Genomic DNA, 15028 nt, shown 5'->3' with positions numbered 1-15028 from the left:
ACACCTCCAGGCTGTGTAAGGGCTATTTGACCAAGGAGAGTGATGGAGTGCTGCATCAGATGACCTGACCTCAACCCAATTGAGATGGTTTGGGATGAGTTGGACCGCAGAGTGAAGGAAAAGCAGCCAACAGGTGCTCAGCATATGTGGGAACTCCTTCAAGACTGTTGGAAAAGCATTCCAGGTGAAGCTGGTTGAGAGAATGCCAAGATTGTGCAAAGCCGTCAAGGCAAAGGGTGGCTACTTTGAATAATCTAAAATCTAAAACATATTTTGATTTGTTTAACACTTTTTGGGTACTACATGATTCCATGTGTTATTTCGTAGACGTCTTCACTATTATTCTACAATGTAGAAAATAGTCCAAATAAAGACAAACCCTTGAATGAGTAGGTTTGTCCAAACCTTTGACTGGTACTGTATATATCATTCCACCACAGTGGGTCAACAACACACAGCAAGTGATGTTCTCTGGATGCCAGAAATGATTGTGATTGTTTGTCTCCTCCGTGTGGTAAATGCAATAACTGCATGGAGGTTTTATGTCAGTTTTATCTCCAATAAGTGATCCAATATTGAACAGAAATCTAGTCCCATCAAGTCTGAAGTTATTCATGTAATAACAATTTTATTTATATAAGGCACTTCTATCACTGCTTTTCATCATCGATATTTGACTCAGTATACATTTTTAGGTGTTCATTATACAGTCTTGTCTATGGCTTTGGCAATTGCTGTGCTTGTTTCTTCAATACTAGTAAACAGCACCGATATGTGGCCAGAAGGAGATATTGCAAAGAGATGTTGTTTACAAACACACACACACACACACACACACACACACACACACACACACACACACACACACACACACACACACACACACACACACACACACACACACACACACACACACACACACACACACACACACACACACTCCATTTTATTTTCATTTTTTGCTTTCAACAGTTTTTTCTGGCTATTATCTAAACACAAAACCAATCATATACTATTTGTTGTCTGACAAAATACAATCACCTGCTGAAATGGAACATAGTCTTTGCAGAGGTCCCATTTCTATATTTTCCATAATTCAGCAGGTATTCCAGCCTCAGGTACCCACATAGAACAAACAAACAGTTAGCTGTTTTAGTCCTTTTCCATTTGCCAGACAAGAAGATAATTTGCTCAGAGAGAGAAAGAGAGAGAGAGAAAGATAGAGAGAAAGGTAGAACGTTTTAGAGAAAAGTGAAAAAAGGAGAAGGAAAAGTGAGGGGCACACGCAGAATCCCAAACTATGTGTGTGTGTGTGTGTCTGTGGCTGTGTGTTTGCAGTAGAAGGCTGAACCCTACAGAGGGCAAAATTACTCATTGTTAATTATGGTGGGCTGATGAAAAATAACTCAAGTGTAAATGAATGTGTCAGGTTGGAGAAGCGCCACAGCGCAAACACTCCTTCCTCCAAAGTGGAAAATCAGCATTATTTAAAACTTGATAGAACACGGGGAGCTAGCTGACTGTTATTATTCACAGATGAATGCAAATGCTGTTGGAAATATGAAGGGGGAAATTAAATGACAATGAACATAAACACTAAGGAAACAGGGCAGGGGTGATATGGGTTTAGAAGGAGGGATGGAGAGAGGGGATTAAGAGGCTAGAACAGGAGAGAGGACGGTTGAAGCCAAAGAGGAGTGAGGGGTAGAATTAAAAGAAAGAATGTGATAATGATGGTGGAAGTTGAAAGCGGGAAAATGGCAATGGAAAACTGATTATGGCTGCATATCTGCTAAATATGTGTATAAGACCAATACGATTTGATTTAGTGGTACTGACGGTATCAGCCAGGTCAGTATAGTAGAGGTCAAAGTTTGAAAAGCACAGAGACAAAGTGGTAGAACTGTGTGACTGTACTGCAGCAAAGGGGGATGCACAACCACAACCACAGTACTGAAGAACAAACTAAGAAGGATACCTGGATGATTCCACCTACACTCCTCATCTATGGCTGTGTCCCAAACGGCACCCTAATACCTACACAGTGCACTATTTTTGCCCTATGGGCCCTGGTCAAAATTAGTCCACTATATGGAATAGGGTGCAATTTGGGACTCAGATATTATCTCCCCTAAATAATTCAAATACCAATGTCCTATCCATCATCTGTGACCCTACTTGTCCCCTCTTCACCTTCCTATGCCCAATTACAATTATTCTGGTGTAAGAAACATGGTGGGACCTCTCTTTTAAATCATTGAAGTGGTGTGAACGAGTGTGTATACACCAGGAAGGCGGTAGAATGCATGGACTAGGGCTCTAGTGTCCTCCTGGTGCCCCGATCCTAGTGTCCTTCTATTCCCGAGGCCTGAGGGCAGGTCTGGGGCAGGTGCAGGGCAATGTCCTTCAGACTGTCTCTCTCCTGTCTGATCTCCTGCAGGTCCTGTTCCAAGTGGGTCAGCTGGCTGTTCTGGTCCTGGGCGGCTGATCGCAGGGTATGGATCTTCCCGTTCAGGGCCGGGCTCTCCACGCTGCCACGCAGAACACTCAACCGCACCGCCGTCTCACTCAGTATACGTTCAAACCTTTCCAGCGCCATGCCCCCATCTGGTCAACGGAAAACGACAGAGTATTTGAGGTACTACATTGTTCTTTCAGGAGTTATTTTGAAAAAGCGTGAGACATAGGAGGGATGAACAGGGTACTTTAAAGCTAGGAGTATATTGAGCAGGCCTACACTCTCAGTAAAAAAGCTGCTAGCTAGAACCTAAAAGGGTGCTTCGGCTGTCCCCATAGGATAACCATTTGAAGAAACCTTTATGGTTCCCATAATAGTTCTACTTGGAACCAAAAAGGGTTTTCCTATGTGGACAGCTGAAGAACCCTTTTGAAACCCTTTTTTCTAAGAGTGTAGTATTAAACTTTTGCCATCAGCAGGGCTCTTGTCTTCTGACATCTGTGTGCCACCATGTTGTGCCCCCCCCCAATAATGTGGTTAATAGAGGGACGTGCCACACACCCCGCCAGTTATAAGTGACTCCTAGTGACTCATTGACAGGGCCAGACAGGAACTGTGGAAAACCATTTAATCAATTCCTGCACAGCTAGTTTCTGCATTTAAATCAATAAAAATATAGCAATATTTTTGGGGGTTTAATTTAGATGATTTATACCAGTGTATGTATAAATGTATAAACTGGGTAGTTTGAGCCCTGAATGCTGATTGGCTGACAGCCGTGGTATATCAGACCGTATGCCACTGGTATGACAAAACATTTATTTGTAATTCTCTAATTACGTTGGTAACCAACTTATAATAGCAATAAGATATCTCTGTGGTTTGTGAGATATGGCCAATATAACATGGCTAAAGGCTGTATCCAGGCACACCCCCTCGTGTGTTATGGCTTCATTATCTCAACCCTAGAGTTGTGGGTTGAGTTCAGGATAATCCTTCTCCGTCTGAGCAATCCTTTTGGACCAATTTACTAATGACCATTCTGACTTCTCTATCTGACATATGACTGACTGGATGGAAGTCAAGTCTGATCAGTGGCGAGGGCAGTAACATGTAAGTGTAGACGTTTCTGGTTGATCTGAAATGTTGCATTTGTTACTGCATGAAATTTATGTGCATCCCAAATGGCACCCTATTGTTCTACTTTTGACCTGATGGGCCCAAAAGTAGTGCACTATATTGGGAGTAGGATTCCTTTTTGGGACAGACAAGAAAACGTCAGCAGGTTTGAACTTACCTATTTTATTGACGAGCTGGCTGAGTGTGAGGGAGTAGGCCTCAAGCTGAAGCTTAGCTGCCTGGATGTTCACCTTTACACTGGCCAGAGACTCTACAGGCTGGTGATCACAGAGGGAGAAATATACAGTGACATCACATGCATAGATCAGGGCTTTCCAACCCTCTTCCTGGAGATCTACCATCCTGTAAGTTCAGTCCAACCCTCTTCCTGGAGATCTACCATCCTGTAAGTTCAGTCCAACCCTCTTCCTGGAGATCTACCACCCTGTAAGTTCAGTCCAACCCTCTTCCTGGAGATCTACCACCCTGTAATTTCAGTCCAACCCTCTTCCTGGAGATCTACCATCCTGTAAGTTCTCAGTCCAACCCTCCTTTAGCACAACTGATTCTACGAAGTAACTGCTCACCAAGACCTTAAAGCTAAGAATCCTTAGTTTATACATCCATTTCTGGACTTGTATGATATACTGTAGACCCGTTGATTCTTAAAGAATATAACTTTTAAATGCCTCATGAGACGAGATCAACTGTCATACTCATCAAAACCCAAGATATATACAGTATATATATAACAAAATATATATATATTTGTGAACAACGTGAATGTAATCAAACACTGTATGGCTTCAAAACATGGTTAAAACGATCGTGTTGATATCATGCATGGTCAGTCCTTGCATCCATAGCTCAGTCTATGATTTTGAGAGTGGTTACATTTCTTCAGGCCCATCCCTCAGCTTTTTTACAAGAACAGAGGCGGGTAGGTCCGATGACAGGACCAATCAGTTAGATGGGCATTTGATTTCTATAGAGGGGGGCAGGTTTTTTTCACGGGACCTTCACATTATTTTGTGGGTGTTATAGTAAAGACCATAGGTGGCGCATGAGTTTCAAGTTTGGGGAAGCTTACAATTTATCCTACCATTTCTACTGATCTGCATGCCAGGGATGATTTTCAAATGCGTTATTTGAAATGGACCAGTTTAATTTCAATAATAACGTTTTAGTTTCTCAAAATCATTGTCAAGTGGTTAATCATAAAAACCTGAATAAAATTATAAAAATCTAAAAGTTCAAAATCAACTTATGCGAGAGCACTAGCCTCTGCCAAATGGACCCATTGATACGCGTTGATTAAAAAAACGGGTGTATGGAACCAGTGGTTGGAACCAAAAGTATTTTACAATAATTTTGTTCTCAACAGAACCATCATCTATTTTGTTCCATTTTACTGTTCCGACCAGCAAAATAAAGTACTGAACCGGTTCGAAACCAAAACAACTACCGGTTTATAGCATTCCTTTCTGTTCCTTTTTAAACCTCTGAAATCATTTTTTTTGTTTTTTATTTAGCTTGACATTAAATTACTTAGAGCAGCTTGTTATGGAGCTGGTAAGCTATTTAATCTATTTGGGAAAATCTGTATTATGGAAAAAGAGCAAATCTTTTGCCGTAACAGCATGGTTTAATCATAATGAAGACCAATACAAACACTATGCATTGTGCTAACAGTCACTATGGACAGACAAGTGTCAAGGCTAGATGTGACTGAACTTTTGTTGGTGGGGAGAGAGCGAGAGAGAGTGGAGGAGGAGGCTTGAAGCGCTCAGCACCTTGTTATGACATGCATTACCCTGAAATAGCCCCACAGAATTAGTAAGAGCGGCATCTATTAAGGAACTTGGAATGTATTTGAACTTCCGAGAGTTGGCTTAAAGTTGGATCAGATCTAGCTAGCTAGCTAACAAACTTGTGTGCGCAGAGCAGAGCTAGAATTAAAAACACGTCTGACCTTTTTGTAGTTAATAAATACAATGTGAAACATGACAACCATAGTATCCTTAACTAGTTTATCCATTCTTCTCGAATTAAAAAAATCTTTCTGAATCACGTGTTTTGGTTATACCTCTACATTGAGTTGTGCTTGTGCCTGGGTAGTGTGGTTGATTAGTGGCTGTGTTTTGGTTATACCTCTGCGTTCGTCTGGGTTTGTGCCTGAACAGTGTGGTTCTCCTGCTCAGCCAGCTGCTGCAGGGTTATGTCAACAGATGAGCTGAGCTGGGCAGACAATGTCCTCGTGTGCTTGCCCTGGGTTAGGGTGGCCTTGGCCTCCTGGGCTCAGAGAAAAACACAGACAGAGGAATAAGAAGAATAAAGGAAAGAGACAAATGAACATGGTTCCGAGGGGTGAGGTGTGTTATGTGAATGGAATCTCATTGCTCAACCCACAGGGTGAGTTGGATGCACACACGCATGCACACACGCACAACACACACACGTCTATGCACCCCTACACCCATACTTACTTTAGACAGGGCATTTGCAGTGTGTTTTGCTTCTTGTGCGGTAGTGTTGGAGAGGGTAGCGCTCTCCAAGGCAGGCCTAAGGACTCGCTTGGTCTGGTTCACCTTCTTACTGAGGTCTTCCAGAACCTTCTCCCTCAGCAGCCTCTCCTTCTTCAGAGCAGCCTTCGTCTGGGCCTGCCTTTGAGGCCACTCTCTCTGCATGTCTGAGGGATGGAGAGGGGCAACGCAGGTTGGCCAGCAACATGGCTACAGAAGTGATAATAACTGACAATGGGTCGTGTAGGACTATTCTATTTTATTTCACACAATTTATGTACTAGTAACACAGTTGGTGAGAAAATATTACTTCTAGTTCCATTCCACTTTATTCCATCAGATTCCCCTGAAGACATTTCCAACAACAAATCTGAAGTGGCACCTTGTTTATTTTTTAAATTTTTTATAAACAGTGAACATATTATTATAATGAATTGAAGACTGTGAAACTGAAAGTGCATTTGAAACCACAATCACAGATGCTCTTACTCCCCACACAAAATGACAAGGGGAGCGTAACAGGGTGAGACACATTCATAATGGTTACATTTGGGTTATAGTTGTTTTTCTCAGTATTGTTTTTTTCTCTTGATTTGATTGGAATAACTGTGGGCTGCTATTGCAGCGATGGGGATGCGAAAACTAAGCAAACTGTCGGAAATGTAAAACAACAGAAATGGAAACAAATACAAAATGCTGCAAATGTCACCTTCCAGTTCTCTCCGCAGGGTAATGGCCTTTGACTCCACTTCCTTCCCTGTCACCACTGATGACAGGGCAATGACCTTTGACCCCTGGGCTTGAACTGTCAGCTGCAGAGGCACCAGGGATGGAGAGAGAAGGGGGGAGTGAACCTTACAGAACCTCAGGGACATGAGTGACATTAGACTGCACAACAACCTGACCAGAAGCATCTACCATCTACTGCAGTGTTTCCGAACTCCAGTTCTCCAGTTCTACCCCAACAGTAGCCTACAATTTTTATGAAGCCCAGACAAACACACCTGACTCAACTTGTCAACAAATCATCAAGCCCTCTGTGAGCTGAATCAGGTGTGTTTGTCTGGAGCTACAACAAACATGTACTGTTGGGGGTACTCACTGGTGTACCAGACACCCCCACAGCCCCCGCAAGGCAGGGGGGGAGGGGCAACGAGCTCTGGGGGCTCATGTGCCTGTCATCGATGTCACACAGTAACCCCTGTTTTTTGGGCTTCAAGAATGTGACTGATCAAAGTGCCTCAGGCTTTGAAAAATACATTATTGAACTGATTAAAAGTAAGGGGATATCGGTGAACAAATGCCGTGTTCAACGCTATGACGGCACCAGTGCAATCAGACAGAGCCCAAAGCTTTGTTCTTAGGTAGTTCTTTACTAGTTTTAGTTTAGAAAACGATCTCTCGATGGTTAAAAACAGCTTGATTACCATAGCAACATGAATGAAACTGGGCAGAAGGAAGTGGTGATAAGCAGTTCTGCAACATATTTAAATGAGCCTCAACAGGTTACGAAAAGAGATTATCTGTAGAGGAAGCTCTGGGGACGGGTCATCTGGATGCTGGACAGCCAATAAATTGGCAGATGCGGACAGACTATCTTTTTTCACACTTCTTGAGGGCCAAAAAAAAAGTGGTTTGCGATTTCGTTCATACTGGCGTTGTGTGTCGGGCCCGTCGGGCCTGCAACCTAGGCCTAAGGGCTGTGGTGAAAATATTTGATCACAAAAATACAACGTGACGCAGTCGCATACTGGAGCTACTACAGACAAGCACAGACGCATAGCATTTTGTTCCTAAGAGACATAAAGAGAAAAAGAGACAGACACAGAGAGAGATGTCACAAGGAATACTTCAGGAGAATTGTTAGGCTATTTGATGTGTAATTTTTTAAATAAAAAGTGTATAAATAGCAGCTAAATACGAGCTATAGATAGTAGGCTACACTGCAATAATAAAACGATCCCTAGTAAGCTGGTGTTTTGAGGGTGGACTGACTATTATTTGTCATTAATAGGATGGGTTTAGGCACCACAACTTTCCATCCAAGCTGGGAGAGAGCGCAAGGATGGATCAGGTCGTGCAGGTTCAGGTAGGCTATACAGGACAGTTGTATATTCTAGAAAAAATATATTGGTAGCTTATTAGTATACAGTTGCATCGAAAATGTATTTTACAATCTGCATTGTTTGATTTTCCAACTTGTATTACTGAAAAAGTAATTACATTATTGCCGCCAGCCAACAGTCTAAATGTCAGCATTGCAGCACCTTGTATAGCTTTGTGAATTGTCAGGCTTAACATGAGAAAACACGAATGATGCAGCCTCCAATACCTGTAGTTTACAGACTGACACTGCATGTGAGTTATGTGTCAGTTATTTTGTCTATTGGTACAGTGTTTTCTGTTTGTTGTTGTTAGCACCATTTCACCAGGTCAAATTTCAGTTGCATGTAAATAAATAAATAAAGGCAATTCTGACATCATTATCTACTGTAGTGTGAAGATAAAGCCCCCTTTACCTTGTGCATGTCCTGTACGGCAGCAAGGTTGTTGTGGGCGGTCTGTATTCGAGGCTCCATCTCCTCTCTGATCTTACTGGCTAGTTCTCCTTTAGACTGGACATGGAACGCCAGCTCAGATGTCCTGTTGCTCAGCTCAACACCCTGAGGGAAGGGACGCACAGCAGTGATCCATTCATCCATCATTCCATCCATCCATCCATTCCTTCGGTCAGTCAACTTGAGAGTACAATGAATTTGTGTTACCCCTGACCCTCGTAGCCACTGACCTCTGTTTGGTTGGCACCCGATTTTAGGCTGGGGTCTGATTGGTTGGTTCCTGATGTGGGGTTGGGCATCTTTTTGGACAGCTCCAATATGGAGGATGTGAAGTTAACAAAGGCAACCATGATCTCAGCAGACTCCTCCTCCAGAGACAGCTGAATGGCTAGAGTCTCATTCACCTGGGCCGTCAAATTCTCCTTCATCTGCTGCATGTCTGCCATTCTGAAAGAGAGATAGAAAGAGAGAGAGATAGAAAGGGAGAGAGGGCGGAGGGGGAGAGAGAAAGAGAGAAAGAAAAATAGAGAGCGAGAGAGAGAGAAAGAAAGGTGAGGGTGAAGAGGGAGAGAAAGAGGTTAGATCGTTCAGTGTTTTGATTCTTGAGTGTCCCTCATATTTATCAATGGACACATGTGTGCACACACACACACTTCCTGCTTTCTACCACCCACCCACCAAATTGCTCTGAAAGAATGACAGAATTCCCCAGAACCAAGCAGACTAGTGCTGGTATGAAGGAAATCAATTTCAAGTTTCTTGCCTCCCACCAACTCCCATCGAGGCGTGGCCACCAGAGGGATTTGCATTCTTTCGTTGAGCGTTTGGGATAATCCTCAGAGCAATCTCATGCTAAGCGATGCTGCTCCTTCCATGCTGCTACTCCATGAAAGAAGCCCCTGAAAGCAATAGGCTTAAAGAGGAAGGAATAGAGCTGTTCCCCTGTGACTAAATGTCTTACTTTCTCAACCAGTGTGCCTTAAAGAGCTGCAAAAAAAGAGGCAGGTTTATGACATTTTGTTGTGGGGCACCGCTACAGCTAACTAAACCACTTCTGGGCCCTGTTTGGGAAAAATATATAGAGTGACAGAGGAGCAACAAAATTGTGGAAATTAGGTACTGTGTTCAGATATTGCTTCAAGGGGCAAGGAACATCTCTTAGGGCACGGCTGTTTTTATCCTTGCTCTGTGCAGGCTAACACGCTTTTTCGCACCTTATATGTGGAGCCTTTAAAGAGAGACAGTGTTGGAGGGATGGTGCTGGCAAGAAAGTGAGAGAGAAAGAGAGAGAGAGGGGAAGAGATAAAGACTGTGTATCTGCGCGTGTAATGTGTAGGTGTGTCTGAGAATGAATGACTGATACTTTGTTTTCGTGTCAAATCTCCAGTTGGCATCCCATCCCTTGTAGGATTAGTTGACACATAAACAAAAAAAGACAATAATTTAACTCAGTGGTAATTCTTTTTTCTGGTGTTCTCTGCAGTGCACATTACATTGAGCGTAATTTAAAAAAAATAATACACTCAATAAATAATAGTAAATAGGGTTATCCAAACAATAGCTGTATCCCTAGAGCAGTAAAAAATATACATACAGTACATACGGAAAGTATTCAGACCCTTTCACTATTTCCACATTTTGTTACGTTACAGCCTTATTCTAATTGAATTAAATCATTTCCCCCCCTCTTCAATGTACACACAGTACCCCATAATGACAAAGCGAAAACAGATTTTTTTTTACATTTTGGCAAATGTATAAAAAAAATATAAACAGAAATACCTTATTTACATAAGTATTCAAAACGTTTGCTTTGAGAATTGAAATTGAGCTCAGGTGCATCCTGTCTCCATTGATCACCCTTGAGATGTTTCTACAACTTGATTTGGAGTCCACCTCTGGTAAATTCAATTGATTGGACATGATTCCCCTGTGACTAAATGTCTTACTTTCTCAACCAGTGTGCCTTAAAGAGCTGCAAAAAAAGAGGCAGGTTTATGACATTTTGTTGTGGGGCACCGCTACAGCTAACTAAACCACTACTGGGGTGGCAGGGTAGCCTAGTGGTTAGAGCATTGGACTAGTAACCGGAAGGTTGCAAGTTCAAACCCCCGAGCTGACAAGGTACAAATCTGCCCCTGAACAGGCAGTTAACCCACTGTTCCTAGGCCGTCATTGAAACTAAGAATTTGTTCTTAACTGACTTGCCTAGTTAAATAAAGGTAAAATAAAAAATGTGGAAAGGCACACACCTGTCTATATAAGGTCCCACAGATGACAGTGCATGTCAGAGCAAAAACCAAGCCATGAGGTCGAAGGAATTGTTTGGAACCACCAAGACTCTTCCTAAACCTGGATGCCCGGCCAAACGGAGCAATCAAGGGAGATGGCCCTGATCAGGGAGGTGACCAAGAACCCGATGGTCACTCTGACAGAGCTCCAGAGTTTCTTTGTGGAGAACCTTCCAGAAGGACAACCATCTCTGCATCACTCCACCGATTAGGCCGTTATGGTAGAGGGACCAGACGGAAACCACTCCTCAGTAAAAGGCACATGACAGCCTGCTTGGAGTTGGATTATGGTTGGATTAGTTTTCCTGGTTGATATTATTATGACGCTTGCCTGTTGTGAAGTAATCTGTTCATCTTTAGCTTCTCGTCTGACTGCAGTTTTGATGTTTAATGCCCCCCCCCCCCCACGCAATGACAGTGATGATCAGCTGTTTTTTCATGAGATGCCGTTCTACCCTGAGGAGAACCCACAGGAATGAGTGGCACTGTGCCTTGTTAAAGTATTTACCAGTAAGGGTAATGGGATAAGGTTTGAGGCACACTGGTTTCCTGGGTGTTCTCTTTTCGTTTGAGTTTCTAATTTTAGTATAGATACCTCCCTTTTGAGAGACGTGTAAAATATTGTTAACTATCATGAAGAAGTGATAAAAGGAGTGGTAGTGTAGTAGAATAGTACTATGTCTCTTTCTGATTTTTCAGTTTCTCACACTTATCATATGTTTGACCTGTTGCATACTTAGAAATGTGCCTGTTGTAGACAGACACGGTGTCTGAGGTTTGTTCTCACAAGGTCAGCGGGAGTGGAAATATAGGGCTGAATGCCCAGACTGTGGTTGCCAGGTGATCTCCTCCTCTGCAGCCGGTCACTGGGAGCAGAACGCTTTGCTGAGAAAGGATGCACTTGGCTATCTTTGTGTAACCTGAAGCGATGGTATAAATATACTGATGGGGGAAAAACCTCATCAGAGCTTCTGACTAAACTCCACATGAGGTGCTGTTTGTCTGTAATCTATCCACTGGCGTGAATAAACGTAAGTTAATTTAAGCTTGACATCGGGGTCCTTAGTGGTCATTTCCATGACACCCGTTTGTATTTTCCTTTTGTATACATTTATCTTCATCACCATCTGAACACATAACGATCCACTTGGACTGGCCGACCAAGAGGTCAAGAAAGGTAGAACTGGCCTCGGACCAAGGTAAGGTTGTTGCCTCCCTAGACACATGTACATTCAACACCTAGGCGCATATGCTGATTTCTCACATAGATGCACATCTTAAAATCGGGTTACATACCAGTTAACTAGTCCCAAGACCCCTAGACATAACGAGTGCAGCAAAATCAGTAGGCTGGTTATTGGTTTCGTAACAATGCATATAGAATGGTGAGAATCGCAATACATATATCGGCACCTAAGTATTGTGATGAAAGTGGCAATTCCCAGCCCGTGTGTGATGCCTAGTTACTCACTGCTCCGTGAGGTTGCTGATGTATTCCTCAATAGAGTTGTCCTCCAGTAGGTCCATCAGGAGAGAGTAGGTCTGGTTGGAGGCCATGAAAGCTTTGGTCGCTATAGACTCTATATGACCAGCCATCTCTGTGTGACTGAAAGATGGAGAAAGAAGGAGACAGGGAATCGTATAAGATATATATACACTACCGTTCAATAGTTTGGGGTCACTTAGAAATGTCCTTGTTTTAGAAAGAAAACACACATCAAATTGATCAGAAATACAGTGTAGACATGGTTAATGTTGTAAATTACTATGGTAGCTGGAAACGACTGATTTTTTTAATGGAATATCTACAGTTGAAATCGGAAGTTTACATACACTTTGGTTGGAGTCATTAGAACTTGTTTTTCAACCACTCCAGAAATTTCTTCTTAACAAACTATAGTTTTGGAAAGTCGATTAGGACATCTACTTTGTACATGACACAAGTAATTTTTCCAACAATTGTTTACAGACAAATTATTTCACTGATAATTCACTGTATCACAATTCCAGTGGGTCAGAAGTGTATATACACTAAGTTGACTGTGCCTTCAAACAGCTTGGAAAATTCCAGAAAATTATATCATGGTTTTAAAAGCTTCTGATAGGCTAATTGTGTGCCTCTTTGCTTGACATGATGGGAAAATCAATAGAAATCAGCCAAGACCTCAGAAAACAAATTGTGGACCTCCACAACTCTGGTTCATCCTTGGGAGCAATTTCCAAACGCCTGAATGTACTTTGGTCCGAAAAGTGCTAATCAATCCCAGAACAACAGCAAAGGACCTTGTGAAGATGCTGGAGGAAACAGGTACAAAAGTATCTATATCCACAGCAAAACGAGTCCTATATCGACATAACCTGAAAGGCTGCTCAGCAAGGAAGAAGCCACTGCTCCAAAACCGCCATAAAAAAAAAAGCCAGACTACGGTTTGCAACTGCACATGGGGACTTTTTCGAGAAATGTCCTCTGGTCTGATGAAGCAGAAATAGAACTGTTTGACCATAACACTTTTTTAAACACTTTTTGGGTTGAAACATGATTCCATATGTGTTATTTCATAGTTTTGATGTCTTCAGTAATATCCTACAATGTAGAAAATGTTTTGTTTTTTTAATTAAGAAAAACCCTTGAACGAGTAGGTGTCCAAACCTTTGATTGGTACTGTATATATATATGGGTCTGACTACCACACCTGAGTGGCCACCCTACTCTGGTGGTCCCAGCGCGCACGACCCACGTGGAGTTCCAGGTCTCTGGTAGCCTCTGGAACTGCCAATCTGCGGTCAACAAGGCAGAGTTCATCTCAGCCTATGCCTCCCTCCAGTCCCTCGACTTCTTGGCACTGACGGAAACATGGATCACCACAGACAACACTGCTACTCCTACTGCTCTCTCTTCGTCCGCCCACGTGTTCTCGCACACCCCGAGAGCGTCTGGTCAGCGGGGCGGTGGCACCGGGATCCTCATCTCTCCCAAGTGGTCATTCTCTCTTTCTCCCCTTACCCATCTGTCTATCGCCTCCTTTGAATTCCATGCTGTCACAGTTACTAGCCCTTTCAAGCTTAACATCCTTATCATTTATCGCCCTCCAGGTTCCCTCGGAGAGTTCATCAATGAGCTTGATGCCTTGATAAGCTCCTTTCCTGAGGACGGCTCACCTCTCACAGTTCTGGGCGACTTTAACCTCCCCACGTCTACCTTTGACTCTTTCCTCTCTGCCTCCTTCTTTCCACTCCTCTCCTCTTTTGACCTCACCCTCTCACCTTCCCCCTACTCACAAGGCAGGCAATACGCTCGACCTCATCTTTACTAGATGCTGTTCTTCCACTAACCTCATTGCAACTCCCCTCCAAGTCTCCGACCACTGCCTTGTATCCTTTTCCCTCTCGCTCTCATCCAACACCTCCCACACTGCCCCTACTCGGATGGTATCGCGCCGTCCCAACCTTCGCTCTCTCTCCCCCGCTACTCTCTCCTCTTCCATCCTATCATCTCTTCCCTCCGCTCAAACCTTCTCCCACCTATCTCCTGATTCTGCCTCCTCAACCCTCCTCTCCTCCCTCTCTGCATCCCTTGACTCTCTATGTCCCCTATCCTCCAGGCCGGCTCGGTCCTCCCTCCCGCTCCGTGGCTCGATGACTCATTGCGAGCTCACAGAACAGGGCTCCGGGCAGCCGAGCGGAAATGGAGGAAAACTCGCCTCCCTGCGGACCTGGCATCCTTTCACTCCCTCCTCTCTACATTTTCCTCCTCTGTCTCTGCTGCTAAAGCCACTTTCTACCACGCTAAATTCCAAGCATCTGCCTCTAACCCTAGGAAGCTCTTTGCCACCTTCTCCTCCCTCCTGAATCCTCCTCCCCCCTCCTCCCTCTCTGCAGATGACTTCGTCAACCATTTTGAAAAGAAGGTCGACGACATCCGATCCTCGTTTGCTAAGTCAAACGACACCGCTGGTTCTGCTCACACTGCCCTACCCTGTGCTCTGACCTCTTTCTCCCCTCTCTCTCCAGATGAAATCTCGCGTCTTGTGACGGCCGGCCGCCCAACAACCTGCCCGCTTGACCCTATCCCCTCCTCTC

General features: G+C 43.6%; 1 protein-coding gene across 1 annotated transcript in view; it reads right to left on the bottom strand.

Annotated features, from left to right (window-relative positions):
• Nucleotides 1-608: 608 nt before the first annotated feature.
• Nucleotides 609-15028, bottom strand: part of lamc3 (laminin, gamma 3) — a 270427-nt gene continuing 256007 nt past the window's right edge. The window contains exons 21-28 of the mRNA XM_046317609.1: nt 12420-12554; nt 8888-9104; nt 8619-8762; nt 6809-6911; nt 6064-6266; nt 5729-5869; nt 3756-3855; nt 609-2607 (exon numbers count right to left, since the gene is read on the bottom strand). Of these exons, the coding sequence (XP_046173565.1) occupies nt 2345-2607; nt 3756-3855; nt 5729-5869; nt 6064-6266; nt 6809-6911; nt 8619-8762; nt 8888-9104; nt 12420-12554 (1306 nt within the window). The 3' untranslated portion in view covers nt 609-2344. The remainder of the gene's footprint in view (nt 2608-3755; nt 3856-5728; nt 5870-6063; nt 6267-6808; nt 6912-8618; nt 8763-8887; nt 9105-12419; nt 12555-15028) is intronic.

The sequence above is a fragment of the Oncorhynchus gorbuscha genome, linkage group LG20, assembly GCF_021184085.1.
Source record: "Oncorhynchus gorbuscha isolate QuinsamMale2020 ecotype Even-year linkage group LG20, OgorEven_v1.0, whole genome shotgun sequence".
Lineage (NCBI taxonomy): Eukaryota > Metazoa > Chordata > Actinopteri > Salmoniformes > Salmonidae > Oncorhynchus > Oncorhynchus gorbuscha.
Note: the sequence above shows the minus strand (reverse complement) of the source record. Positions and strands in the feature narration are given on the sequence as shown.